This window comes from Cheilinus undulatus, linkage group 11 (assembly GCF_018320785.1).
Source record: "Cheilinus undulatus linkage group 11, ASM1832078v1, whole genome shotgun sequence".
Taxonomy (NCBI): domain Eukaryota; kingdom Metazoa; phylum Chordata; class Actinopteri; order Labriformes; family Labridae; genus Cheilinus; species Cheilinus undulatus.
This window is the reverse complement of record NC_054875.1, coordinates 48249020-48263313: the sequence shown is the minus strand read 5'-3', so window position 1 is coordinate 48263313 and position 14294 is coordinate 48249020. Positions and strand designations below refer to the sequence as shown.

General features: G+C 40.0%; 1 protein-coding gene and 1 non-coding gene across 2 annotated transcripts in view; both read left to right on the top strand.

Annotated features, from left to right (window-relative positions):
* Positions 1-14294, top strand: part of itpr3 (inositol 1,4,5-trisphosphate receptor, type 3) — an 86720-nt gene that overhangs the window by 33326 nt on the left and 39100 nt on the right. Inside the window, exons 4-19 of the mRNA XM_041798983.1 lie at positions 2219-2305; positions 3374-3532; positions 5463-5561; positions 5647-5730; positions 5910-6152; positions 6362-6406; positions 6803-6945; positions 7947-8046; positions 8852-9012; positions 10265-10406; positions 10511-10672; positions 10849-11021; positions 11105-11224; positions 11978-12059; positions 12471-12586; positions 12698-12949. Coding sequence (XP_041654917.1) covers positions 2219-2305; positions 3374-3532; positions 5463-5561; positions 5647-5730; positions 5910-6152; positions 6362-6406; positions 6803-6945; positions 7947-8046; positions 8852-9012; positions 10265-10406; positions 10511-10672; positions 10849-11021; positions 11105-11224; positions 11978-12059; positions 12471-12586; positions 12698-12949 — 2168 coding nt within the window. The remainder of the gene's footprint in view (positions 1-2218; positions 2306-3373; positions 3533-5462; positions 5562-5646; positions 5731-5909; positions 6153-6361; positions 6407-6802; positions 6946-7946; positions 8047-8851; positions 9013-10264; positions 10407-10510; positions 10673-10848; positions 11022-11104; positions 11225-11977; positions 12060-12470; positions 12587-12697; positions 12950-14294) is intronic.
* trnak-uuu lies at positions 13300-13372 on the top strand. The gene has a single exon. It is a non-coding gene; the product is annotated as a tRNA-Lys (tRNA).

The following is a 14294-nucleotide window of genomic DNA, read 5'->3' as shown; positions in this document are numbered from 1 at the left end:
GGACACAATAAAATTGATGCGATATGGGAGCGTATGATGCAGTACAGTATGATTGATAGAAGGCAATACAGTCATACGGTACAGTACAAAAGGTACGTTACAATACAATCAATACAATATGATATGATCAATATAATTTGGTATGGTTGCGTGTGATCCCATTAATTTGATACCCCATGTTACGTTACATAACAGCATGATGGGATATGATACAAACCAACAACACGACACAAACCTGTGATTTGACATGATACAATACAGTACAAACTAACAATGCCACTAACCTTGCAAAGCAGATGGATACACCCATTTCCTGTTTCTCACGGGTGAATCCATCTTGCAAAGCTCTTGTCTGAACTGTTTGGGCCCAGTTAGAAAGTGACAGGACCAATCAGGAGTAAGAGGAAGTACTTTTGCCCTTTCCCAAACACTGTCATGTAACAATACAACATGATAGGACATGACATGATACTGTATGATCCAATCCAGTGAAAGGATATGTTACAACATGATAAAATAGCATACAAACCTTCAAAATGATACAGCATGCTACAAAATATGACCCAACGATATGATATAACAGGATACAACAGGATACAGACCAACAACACTGTAAATTATGATGTTATACCTTACTTTACAAACCAGCAACACTACATGATGTGATGGTTCGACCACATGATGCGAAATATTACTTCATGATACAATACAAACCTTCAATATGATATGACCCAACGATAGCAAATGACAGGAAACAAACCAACAATATGAGATGTTACCGCAATCCGTTACATGATGCAATACAAACCTTCAATATGATATGACCCATCGACAGGAAATGACAGGATACAACAGGATACAAACCAACAATATGATACAGTGTGTTACCACGCTATGTTACAACATGATACGATACCATACCAACCAACAACACCATACAATTTGATACATGACAAAATACAATATAAAAAAACCCAACGATATAATACTTTATGTTACTATAAGATATGATACAATACAAATCGTGACATGACATGATACGATATGTTTCTACATAATACGATATGAGACAATAAAATAGGATACAAACCAACGATATGTGTTACAGCACAACACGATACGGTATGAGCTGACCCGAGCTGACCAGTATCATACCCAGTATGATACCATACCATACCAACCAACAACACATTACAATATGATACAACATTATACAATAAGATATAATATGATCCAGAGATATATCTTACAACATGATACGATATGATATGAAAAAACGCAACGATACAATACTTTACATTACTATAAGATACGATACAAACCAAGAACATGACATGATGCAATCTGATATGACCTAACAATATGATACGTTACTACATGATATGATAATATTATTCTATACAGTAAGTTATGACATGATATGACATATGATCTAATGGTGTTTCTCCAATGGTGGGTCGGGACCCAAAAGTGGGTCACGGAGCAGTTTTCAATGATGGCAAAAGTCTATGAAGAACATGCAATTATAGTGTTTATTTTACTCTGTTTTATTGTGATATTAGGTAAATCAGTGACATATTACAATGACATATAATGGCATACAGTGCCATACAATATGATGATGATATAGTACAGTATAGATTGTTACAGTATGTTATGATACTATTCCATACAATACATCTGACATGATAGTGCCTTGAATTTCTCTCTGAGGACCAATTAAGCTTTTTTCTTTGAATTGAATTGAGTTTGATACCATTGATATAATGCAGGAGGATACGGCAGGTTATGGTGGGGTACGATATGATAACAAACTGTTCCACAGGAAAAGATCATTGCCATGCAGTTAGATGCAATTCAGTACAGTTAATGAGATACAGTACAGCACATATGGTATGGTACAATAAGATAAAATACTACATGATATGATATCAGTGATATAATTAGATAGGCCATGGGATAGTAGCATCAAAACTTAACCCTTAAATACTCTCTAGTGGTCAAATAGCCAAAAGAAGCATGATTTAACATTTTAATGGGTATGAAAGAGTCTCCAGCTTCTTTTCCACTGAGAATAAAATATTTATGATGACAGGAAGCATGAGTGATTGAACCTTACTACCACACATGGTCTGTCATATTGCTGTTTAATGTTATTGTTAGGATGTGTTGTCTGGGAGGACTGCTAAAGGACTGTCTGTGTGTTTCTGTGTGGCAGCATGCGTCGAACCTGGAGCAGAAACAGAACGAAACAGAAAACAAGAAAGTCCACGGAGACGTCGTCAAATATGGCACCGTCATACAGGTAGAAAACTCATTTATTAACTCTCAATACCACAAAGATCCCAGTGCATCAGTCTGGGGAGTCCTGGACCAGTGCATAGACCGGTCTAGGACACACTGATGACAGTTCACTGTCATAGCCTCTCCATGTTTCTATGATTCGTCATCCTCCTCATCAATGGGACATCTGTCATGTGTGATCCCAAACCAATCTGCCGTTGTGGTTCACTCATTGTGTCGACGTTTGGCTATCTGTCAGAGTCAATATTGACCTGGCCTCATGGCTGGAGATCTGTCATAAAACCACACAACCGCACAGCCGGCGTGACGACTCTGAGTGGAACTGTGTCAGACTGTTATTAACAGATTCCTGTAACAGAGAGGCGTGGGTTTGTTTTGTCTATTAGAGGTGTGTAGCAGTTCCACAGGTCTGTAGAGCTCAATTAAACTGTGTAATTAAAGTGTAGCCGTCCCTTTAAGAGTTGAAAGGAGCTAGGGCTGGGGAACATCAACCTGAACTCTTCACTCAGTACTTTTAATCTGAGTAATGATAAACGAGATATGGACAAAAGTATTCAGATGCTTGATCATTAACTTAATGACATTGTATTCAAAAACTTTATTATAGAGTTGGCCCCCTTCTGCAGCTATAGCAGCCCTACAGTGCAGTCAGGTGGGTGACATCATCCCAGAGTCCTCCAAACCCAGACTTGTCCAGCAGAGAAGCGTGATTGGTCACTCTTCAAAGCATGTTTCCACTTCTCCACAGCCCAGCCTTTATATCGCCTCTCTATGCATTCTTTATGCAGCATGATGCCATCTGCAAACATCCTCTTCCCTTGAGTCTCATGTGATTCTAACAGACCAAACTACTTTTATGATTGATGGTTTTAGAAAGTACAGAAACTTCCTAATTTTCATCCAGATTTCTAACCTTTCAGAGAGAGAGAGTTCTGTCAAAACTCTTTAGAAAAGTTGACAATGACTTTGGAGTATTTGGTAAAGTCGCTATCATTGGTGCTTTTTAATGAGAAATAAATAAGTTTATATTAATGTCATAATGTCTCTTGTATTATTCCTCTGTCCTCAGTTACTCCACATGAAGAGTAATAAATATCTGACGGTGAACAAACGCCTGCCGGCGCTGCTGGAGAAGAACGCCATGCGGGTCACTCTGGACGGGACGGGGAACGAAGGTTCCTGGCTCTTCATACAGCCCTTCTGGAAGCTCCGCGCCAATGGAGACAACGTAAATACACCTCACACCGTACACCTGAGCATCTGAGGGTTTAATGGACTGTTAGGGATGCACCAGTACGGTATTGGATATCAGTGTTAATTCAGGGCCTACGATACTGAACCTGCTATCATTTTACTGTGAGATATTAGTCTACCAGTGTTAAAGAGGGTAGGCAAGTTAAAGCGATGTCTGCAGTTTGATAGTTTATCATAAACAGGGGTGATAAAAGTAGAGCATACTCATATCTAAGCACTGATAATTGTCAAGAGGAGGATTGAAGAACATCTGATGGAATAAACAAACTATAATCCCTTTTAAAGGTATTATTAGTATTCATATTCTGGATTATTAAGTACTCGTACTTGGTCTGAAAATAAGTGGTACCAGTGCATCTCAGTGACACTCAACGCGTGGCTCCTTTGGGATGATTTGTGGCTCTTTTATCTCTTAATTTGAAATACCATTCCACCAGAAACCCTTAAAAAGGGAACTCTAGCCTCACAAAATATCCATGGCAAGTAACATTTATCAGTTTGTCCACCTTTTTTTGTCTGTGTATTTCTATTGCCCTCCGTTGTAACTTTTGGCCCCTTTTTCCCCCATTTTTGCTGCTTTTAGCACATTTTTGCCACTTGTTTTTGCCACTTTTCATCCGTTTTTACCACTTAAATCTGCTTTTTGCTGTTTGCAATTTTTCTCCCTTTTTGCCAGTTTTTGCCCATTTAATCTGCCTTTTGCCATAAAAGGCCACTTTTTTTTTTCATTTTTGCTACTCTTTGCTGCTTTTTCCATTTTTTCCTAAATTTCTTCTCATTGAAGTCACTTTTCGAAATTTATTTTTCAGTTTTTGCTGCTTTTTGACCATTTCTTTGCAATTTAAAGCCTATTTTGCCCCTTTTTGCCCATTTTTGCCACTTTTTTGTCACTTTTTACGATTTTTGCCACCTTTAACTTATTTCTGTTGCCACTTTAACCCTTTTTTCCACTTATCACCCCTTGGATTGTGGCTCTTGAAAATTTATTTTTCAACAGTTTGGCTGTTTGGTAGAATGGGGTTGAGTAACACTGCCCTACATCCTTCAAATCCCTTTTTTGGAATTGGTGTTTTAATTTAGTGTCAAACCTATTATTGACTTTATGGAAAATGGAAAATTGTATTTCTCATAATTTTTATGAAGAGTAAAATAACATGTTGGCCCACTCTGTTTTTGATGACCTTTTGAAACTATTTTGTCTCGTGACCTTCTACCCTCTAGTACAGGGGTCGTCGACTACATTTTTGTTAAAATATTTCAATTTTCTTTCAGATGTATGTAATTTTTACCAGTGAGATCAGTCCTATTTATCAGAGCCAGCCACAAGGGGGCGATTGAGATATTTTAGCTGAATATTCCTGAAGCCAAAAGTTGACATAGAAAATGGCAATTTCATCAGAAATGGACCGATAAATTCATGTTTAACATGCATCATATTTGCTAGTAATGGCCAACAGGTGGTTTTCTGGGGAAAAAAAATTAATGAAACATAAAGTCATCTTGATAAAACTGTATAATGTCAGTTGTTTTGGAGTTGTTTTAATAGCTGTTGGGAGCACCTCTGCACATGTTCTAAATTTGGGGATGCTCTGGGGGCCAGTTAGGGGGATGTGAGGGGCCTGATGTGCTCCAGTATATGTATAATGGCTATCAGATCATAAATATCATCTACATTAACCTTTATCTGGCACTGGGGGTAAATACCTGGATTTTTAACCCTTGGCTTGACATTCTTGATTCTTCTTTGATCCTTAGGAAAAATATTTGGGGAACTATGGTTTTCTTAATTTAGTTTGTCTTCTAAACTAAACTCATTGCTCTGTAATCATCATTATTTTTGTATTTACCACCCAAAGAGATATTTCCTTTGGCGGTATTATCAGTGTCTGTGCCTCGTGTTTCAGGTCGTTGTAGGAGACAAAGTGATCCTGAACCCGGTGAACGCCGGACAGCCGCTCCACGCCTCCAACTATGAACTGACTGACCACCCGGGCTGCAAAGAGGTGACGCACCCACACACGGAAGACTGACCATGAGATCATGTACTGTACTGATAAGCTGCTCTAACACTGCTGTCGCCACCTGCAGGTGAACTCTGTGAACTGCAACACCAGCTGGAAGATCAACCTATTCATGATGTTCAGCGACCACAGAGAGGAAGTCCTCAAAGGAGTGAGGCTTTTATTTTTATCTCTGAACTGAATCAGGAAAAACTGAATAACATTAAACTATGATTTCATAAAAGTCTGGAGATGTTTGTCCTACATCACAGTTTATATCTCCATCCCTAGTCTTACTGTTGGCTCTTTTGTCATCTGGATTAAAAAACGCTGTTTCTCTCCCTTCGGCAGGGCGACGTCGTTCGTCTGTTCCACGCTGAGCAGGAAAAGTTTCTCACCTGTGACGAGTACAAGAGCAAAATCCACGTTTTCCTCCGAACCACGCTGAGACAGTCTGCAACGTCGGCCACCAGCTCTAATGCCCTGTGGGAGGTCGAGGTTGTCCACCACGACCCATGCCGTGGGGGGGCAGGCCACTGGAACAGCCTTTATCGATTCAAACACCTGGCCACAGGACAGTACCTCGCTGCTGAGGTAACCATGGCAACAGTGGGGGAGGGGGGTCTAATAAAATGCACATCTTTTATCATTCAATGTTTGATTACTTCTGGTGTGTAAAACTTTTTAAAGTGTAAAATTCTCTATACACCCGGCTCCTTCCCACTTGGAAGAATGAAAATAACCATGCTAGTAGATTTTCTGACTTTTATTGATCTTGGACTGAGCCGTTGTTTTTATTTTAGGAGAACCCGGGTTATAAAGGAGACAACGCTGAGCCTCCTCCTGCTGTGAGTAAATGTTTTTACTTTTTTGCTCATGTAACTATTGACTATATATAAATATGGACAATATGCTTCTGTCCCTTTCATCAAAGGAAACAACCCCAGAGCCTCGAAATTTACAACACACCTTCAACCAAAACACATTTAACTTCAACCAGTGAAATTTTCAAGAGTCCACTGTAGAAACAATCCTTCTTTAAATCAGAGGTTCATCTCAGTTCTTTATTTACACCCATGTCCAATCTGTTAACATGGAGGAGGCGGAGCTTATGACCTTCCCTGCAGCCAGCCAGTAGGGGGAGCTCTAAATCTTTCTATCTGTTTTGGAGTTAAACGATTTTAATATACTGTTATTATTTGATATACATCTCATCCTCACATTGACCTCTAACCTCTCTGCAGGTGGATGGTAGTCGTAGCAACAAGCGTTCCCACGGTGAAAGGATAAAGTATAAGCTGGTGGCAGTGACTCATGGGAATGACATCGCCTCACTGTTCGAGCTCGACCCGACAACGCTGCAGAAAACGGACTCATTCGTACCACGGTAGGAACGCAGACCTTACATCTCTCAAATTAAAACTAACAAAAGCACACAAATATTTTTAAAATATATTCTTAAAAATCATAAACATCTGCATTTCAAGTTAAAGTTCAGAAAAACTTAGAGGAATAAAAAAAGGAATTTTGAAACTTTTAGACCCACAAAGGTAAAATGATGTATTACAAAAGTGCCGTTAAGATTTATTTTTATTCTCACTGATCTATATTCAGTACCCCATCATGGCAAGGTGAAAACAGAATTTTTGAAATGTTTGTATGCAGAGCCTTCACAGCAGCACTACAGTATGGTGGTGGCAGCATCATGCTTTGGGGGGATTCTTAGCAACAGGGACTGGGAGACTGAGTGGAGCAAAGTACAGATATATTCTCAATAAAACCTGGACCTCAGACTGGGCCGAAGGTTCACCTTATAACATGTAAATGACCCTAAGAGAACAGCCAAGACAACATAGGAGTGGTTTAGGGACAACTCTGTGAATATTCTAGAGGGGCCCAGCCAGACTGGAACCCTGTCAAACATTTCTAGAGAGACATGAAAATGGCTGTCCACCGACGGCCCCCATCCAGCCTGACTGAGCTTGAGAGGATTTGCAGAGAAGAATGTCCGCAAATCCCTCAATCCAGGTGTGCAAAGCTTGTTGAGTCATATCAAAAAGGACTCGTGGCTTTAACTGCTGCCAAAGGTGCTTTTTTGTTTTTTTTTTAATTCTTTTTAATAAAATTGCTAGATTTGCTTTTACTTTGTCGTGATGGGTTACTGAGTGTAGATTAATGAGAGAAAAATGATTATATATGACAGTAGCATCAGGCTGCAACAGAAAGTAGAACATGTGAAGAGGTCTGAAAGCTTTCTGAATGAACTGTAGTTAGACGTTTTTCTATTTGACAATCTTCTCACCCTCTCTGTCACTGGAGTTAGTCCACCTAACTCCAGTGAGTCTGTTAGCCATGATGTTTTTGCCATCCTCCATTCTTTTCTTTCAGAAACTCTTATGTACGGCTGAGACACCTGTGCACCAACACCTGGATCCAGAGCACCAATGTCCCCATTGATATTGATGAGGAGAGACCCATCAGACTCATGGTCAGTCCTAATTCGGGTCAAATATTCTTTATGTTCATTTTGCTTTATATTCACCAAAAATGGTTTAATTACATTATTAAAAGATTTAAATGTACTGGATCTCTTTAACAGCATCATGTTTAAATCAGCTGGGATTACAGCTGAAACATCTTTAACCAAACTTCCATCATTTACAGCTTATTCATTTATTTATTTATGTATTTATATCATTTATTTATATTAATTTTTTTTGTTTTTCTTCTTTTTTTTCTTTTTCTTTTTTCTTCTTTTTTCCTTTTTTTCTTTTTTCCTTTTTTCTTTTTTTTTCTTCTTTCTTTTTTTTTGTCCATTTATTTTTGTTATGGATTTGATATTGACAATACAGATGACATAGGACACCTTTGGCCTGTTACTAATAATCTTAAAGTTATGATGTTTCACACACAGAGATGACAGCTGTTTTTCTATCTTTTGTCCCTAGTGAGGTTATTAGTAAAAGAAAGAAAGGAAAAAATAAGAAATATCAAATTTATGTCAAATCACATACAGAAAAATAACGTTTTAAAGAAAAATCAAAGTCTATAGGCTAGAAATTAAAATACATCGTAGTTTCGTAAAATTGCAGCAGTCATGAACTAGTTAAGATGCTCACATCTCTGATTTTATTTTAGCCATTCTCTAATGTTTTGTTAAAAGTCTTTATGTCTTTGTTTATTTCCTTTTATTGGTTGTGCATGCCACTGGATAAACCAAACTGTGTTTGTGTGAATTGTGTTTATTTATTTATTATGAGACACAGTGTGCATTAACACAAGTCTCCCTGCAGTTAGGGACGTGTCCCACCAAAGAGGATAAGGAGGCGTTCGCCATCGTCTCAGTTCCTGTGATGGAGATCAGAGATCTGGACTTTGCCAATGATGCCAGCGCCATGCTGAGTGTCGTGGTCGACCAGTTCAACCAAGGCTTCATCAGCCAGAACGACCGCCGGTAACACACTTTGTCTATATACAAAAAAAATAGATAAAATACCTGCAGGTAGTCTCTCCTGGACTTTTTGTCTTACCAAGCTTGAAAATTATCAACCCTGTGGTGCACAGTCAAGCTCTAAACATCCTTTTATTCAGGACAGCATGAGCTTTGAGAACATGTGTGCTACAACAGCATCACTGGAATTAAAGAAAAATATGGGCCTATAAAGACAGAAGAAAAAACTGAACAGAAATTAAAACTCATATGTTTTTATGTGTCATCTCTTGGGGACCAAAAACTGAAAAATAATCATTCTGTGACAAAAAATCTTTCATATATCCACATATTTACAAAAATGACCTGTACTTCTTTGTATTGGCTCTTTTAGTGCCATTATTCAAAGCAGTTCCTGTCTGCAGAGACACAGGGGGCCACGTCACGGACTCTCTGTGTCTCTTTCTCTCCATTCTGACCTCTTCAGACTATTTCCTTCATGATGTGTACAGTTAAAGCTGCATAATTTTAGAAATAATCACACAATGACAGCCTGTCATTGGTTGTCAGTCCCTCACAAAGTATTCTGGGAAACGGCATAGCAATTAGCTTCCTCACTAGTGGCAAAAATGATCAACACTGGATTTGAATAATGGATAAAAACACATCTATTGACAGATCTACCTTACTTTATAGTACCAGAGAAATAACCCAAGTTCCAGGCTCACTTGAAAATCTTCTGTAAGAGCTATGAAAGTATGAATAGCATCATCAGAAGGGGCAACAGCTTTTTATAAGCAAAAAAGAGGCTACAATTATTTAGAGTTGTCCCGATGACTCTGTTCAATAAAAACGTCACCTCATAAGATGAATTTACTGAACAGAAAATTGATGTTTTGTTTTCTTAAAAAGAAACTTCCGCATTCATGCTGGAAGCAACACTAGACCACATGTCTACCCTGGGATCCTAGAGTGCATGTAGTACATTCTGGGACCGCTTCCAGCACGAATGTGGAAGTGCACTTTTAAATGAATTTCTCTCTCATTTCGAGAGATTTATGAATTCAAACAAAACCCCAATTTTCTGTTTAGTAGACATGCTCTATGAGGTGATGTTTTTATTGAAATGAATCCTCTATTCAAAACGAGAAGTAAACCTGCTTAGCCTGCTGCCACCATGACTCAATGTCCAATAAGAAGAAAGAAGATGGACTGCTGGATGGAATTACAGGCAGCATTTTGGGAAAACTTGATCACCTTTTTTATTGCTTGTCAGATTTGCCATCAAGCTGCTGGAGGACGTAGTTTTCTTCGTAGCTGATGTCATTAACAGTGGTCAGCCGGTCTTGGACGTAGTCATGACCAAAGCCAACCGTGAGAGACAGAAGCTGATGAGAGAGCAGAACATCCTCAAACAGGTATGATCAAAGAAGAGTGTTGGAAAGGAAACATCAAGAATGTGGAATGTTAAGTGTTTCATGAAAGAGTCGTTTGTTGTTAAGAAGCTTCTGTGTATGTTCAGATCTTTGGCATCCTGAAGGCTCCCTTTAAAGACCGGGGAGGGGAGGGACCTCTGCTGCGACTGGAGGAGCTGGCAGACCAGAAGAACACTCCCTATCAGTACATGTTCAGGCTATGCTACAGAGTCCTCCGACACTCCCAGGAGGACTATCGTAAGAACCAGGTTAGAAAGAACCATTCAGTTCTCTGGATGTGTCAGGTTTAAAGGGTGTTCCCCAGGGTTCTATTCTAGGCCCAGTTGTCTTAACAGTACACTGGTGTTTCTCAACTCGTCTAGTGTCATGATCATTGTTTATAATGAAGATGACAACAAGTGACTAACCTTATTTCCACCTCCAGGAGCACATAGCAAAGCAGTTTGGTGTGATGCAGAGTCAGATCGGCTATGACATCCTGGCTGAGGACACCATCACTGCCCTGCTGCACAACAACCGAAAACTTCTGGAGAAACACATCACCAAGACCGAGGTGGAGACCTTCGTCAGCCTGGTCCGCAAGAACAGGGAGCCCAGGTACGCATGGCAAGGAAGGCAGGGAAGGTAGGATCTCCACATGTTGTTGTGCTGATTCGAGTCTTTTCTGTGTATTTTTGCAGGTTTCTGGACTACCTGTCAGATCTGTGTGTGTCCAACAATGTAGCCATCCCTGTCACTCAGGAGCTCATTTGCAAGTGTGTGCTGGACCCCAAAAACCAGGACATCCTCATCAAAACAGAGTGAGAATGGAACCCTAACCTGGAGCTTAAACATTTTTACCTATCCCTAACCCGGCTGTACCTAAACCTAACTCTAGATTTATCTAAACTTACCCTAACTTTACTGATCCTTATCTGTACCTAAACTTTAATCTAAATCTACTTAGACTTACCCTAACCCTAACCCTAACTTATCTATGCCAAGACCTTACTCTAACCCTAACCCAGCCTTAACCCTGCCTGTGCCTTAACCTAACCCTACCTTTACCTAAGCCAAGCTCTGCCTCACCCTTACCCAATCTTCGCCTAACCTTGACTCTACCTGTACATTAACCTAACTTTATCTTTACCCAACATTAAGCCTAGCTGCACCTTAACCTTACCTTACCTTAACCCTAAATGCACCTAACCTTACTTTCCTTAATCTTAACCCTAGCTGTGCCTTAACCTTACTTTACCTAACCTTAACCCTAGCTGTACATAAAGCTGAATAATAATATGATTTTAAAACTTGCTACATCTAGGAGTAGGACCTGTTTTTTCTGATGTCCTTATCATAATTGTACTGTTTGAGTGATACTTTTTAACCTCACTCTAACCAGGTAAATTTCAATTGATTGATAAAAATATCTTGTCCAAACTTGCTGTTTAACGTTGGGTTTATGCTTGTCCAGCTGCTTAGTGAGCATAGTTGTAGCTGTACTTGACAATGCTTAATGCATGCTACTGGAGGATACCTGCCCACATTTGACATGTCTGTTTTACTTCATCTAGACGCCGGGTCCCCAGGGAAGCGCCACCTGGTGGTGTACCGGGAGAATACATGGGGATGGATGACTATGGAGATGAAGATGAGGTAGATGTGTTTGCGTCACTGTTATTTTGTCTTACGTTTTGGTTTGTGCAATCACTTTTTCTAACCTGAAGTTCACACAATGATGGAGAAAAACTGTTTACGTGGTCTTCCTGGTTTGTGCTTCGAGCTACTTGCAAGGATTTCTTGCAGCAGAAACCAGTAGAACCTCCTTCAACTACATCTCCCTCATAATGTGAAATTCATCCATGGAAGAAAAAAAGTGGTTTGCTATTAAATAAATTAATGTAAATCATCTTTATGGGTTGCAGTTTTTATTTGTCGTTGTATCAAAGCACTACGTTAGCATAGGAGGCTGCTGGCGCCGCTGTTTTGATTGAGAACTCCCTAGTGGTGGATTTACATATAATGCATTTAATGGTCTTTTTTCATTCCCTCTGTTTCTTTTGTTAGGTATGGCTGGTATGGACGGATAAAACCAATGAAAAACAAGAGAAGAGCATCAGACAGCTAGCCCAGGAAGCAAGACAAGGAAATGCTCATGATGAGAATGTCCTCACGTACTACAGGTCGGTAAACACAGCCGGCTCATCCTGAGAAAAATGACTCAGTCATCTTAGTTCACTGTCAGTTTCTCATAAAACAAATGGAAATAGAGCAAAATCATTATTATTTCTCAGGTACCAGCTGAAGCTCTTCGCCCGGATGTGTCTGGACCGTCAGTATCTCGCCATAGATGAGATTTCAAAGCAGCTGGATGTAGAGCTCATCTTCCTGTGTATGATGGATGAGACTCTGCCCTTCGACCTCCGGGCCTCCTTCTGTCGCCTTATGCTCCACGCCCATGTAGACCGAGATCCTCAAGAGCTGGTGACACCTGTCAAGTTTGCACGCCTGTGGACGGAGATTCCCACCGCAATCACCATCAAAGAGTTGGTAGATTTTACTTTACAATAAAAAAAAGTACCAGAATGAGGAATTGTCATACCTTTACCAACATGTTTGTAGTGGTTTGAAGTTGGAGGTTGATAATTATCTCTCCTAAAGCAGTGGGAAGAGGATATTTGAGGATATAAGGCAGGACATGGCCAGATGGGCTCAGAGGCATCAATCTTGGGTGCTGACTCCACAAAAACTGAGCTACCAAGGGTTAAAGAATCACTGTACTACGTGGGTCAGTTCATTAGATTGATGCTACTGAGCCCCTCTGGCCATGTTTCCCCAGTCGGTTGAGATTCCACACTGAAGATCTTCTTCTCTTTCTAGGATGGTGCTTTCTGAAGCCTGGGTAGCTCAGTTGGTAGAGCATCAGACTTTTAATCTGAGGGTCCAGGGTTCAAGTCCCTGTTCAGGCGAAAAATGCTCTCATTTGATTAATGTGCAGGGAAATGTGATGTTGCCCTCCAGTCATGGAGATTGTGGCACCTTTGGGGAGGCTCTTGCATGCATGAAAGTGATGCTTATTGAAGTTGTTGTGGTATTCTGTGTATTCAATTGAGAGGACTTGCATTTGAGATCATCTCTCCATGTTTTCTTAATCAAGTCGAGGTTCCCTAACCCCCAAACAGATGGATTGGACCTTTTCTGTGTTTCTCACTGGTGAATCCATCTTGAAAAGCTCCCATCTGAACAGTTTGGGCCCAGTTAGAAAGTGACAGGACCAATTAGCAACAAGGGGCAGTATTTTTGGGTGCGGCAGAGTCGCGACGTAAGCAATTAGCAACAAGAGGCCGATGCAGTTATGGAGAAAGACATTAGCGTGGATGCTTTTAAAGCGCCAGTTTTATCAGAACTTGACAACATTTCTTCATTAAAAGAAGAAGAAAGAACAGCAGTGAGTTGTTTTCTTTTCAAAAACCACAAAAGTCATATACTGACATGTCTACAGACCGAGCTACCCAGGCTTCAGTAAGCACCATCCTGTGACTGAACGTGAACATGACAGCATATTGAAGAGAACATGTCTAGATGGACATAACAGTCCATCAGGCCATGTTCTCCTAGAATGGTTAAGTTTCCATAATGAGGTGTCACCTTTCTGTGAAGTCAGTTCCCAAGATTGATGCAGTCATTTCTATCTGACCGTGTTCTCCCTGATTTGTTTGAATGCCATGCACCGTCTCTTGCTTTCTTTCTGAGATGATGGTTCTTGAAGTCAGGGAAGCTCCGTTGGTAGAGCAACTGAGTTACCTGAAAGTATGAGTTTGAGAGCATTTCCACCTGGACCCTGGACTCTCAGATTAGAATTTTGATGCTCTACAGACTGAGCTACCTAGG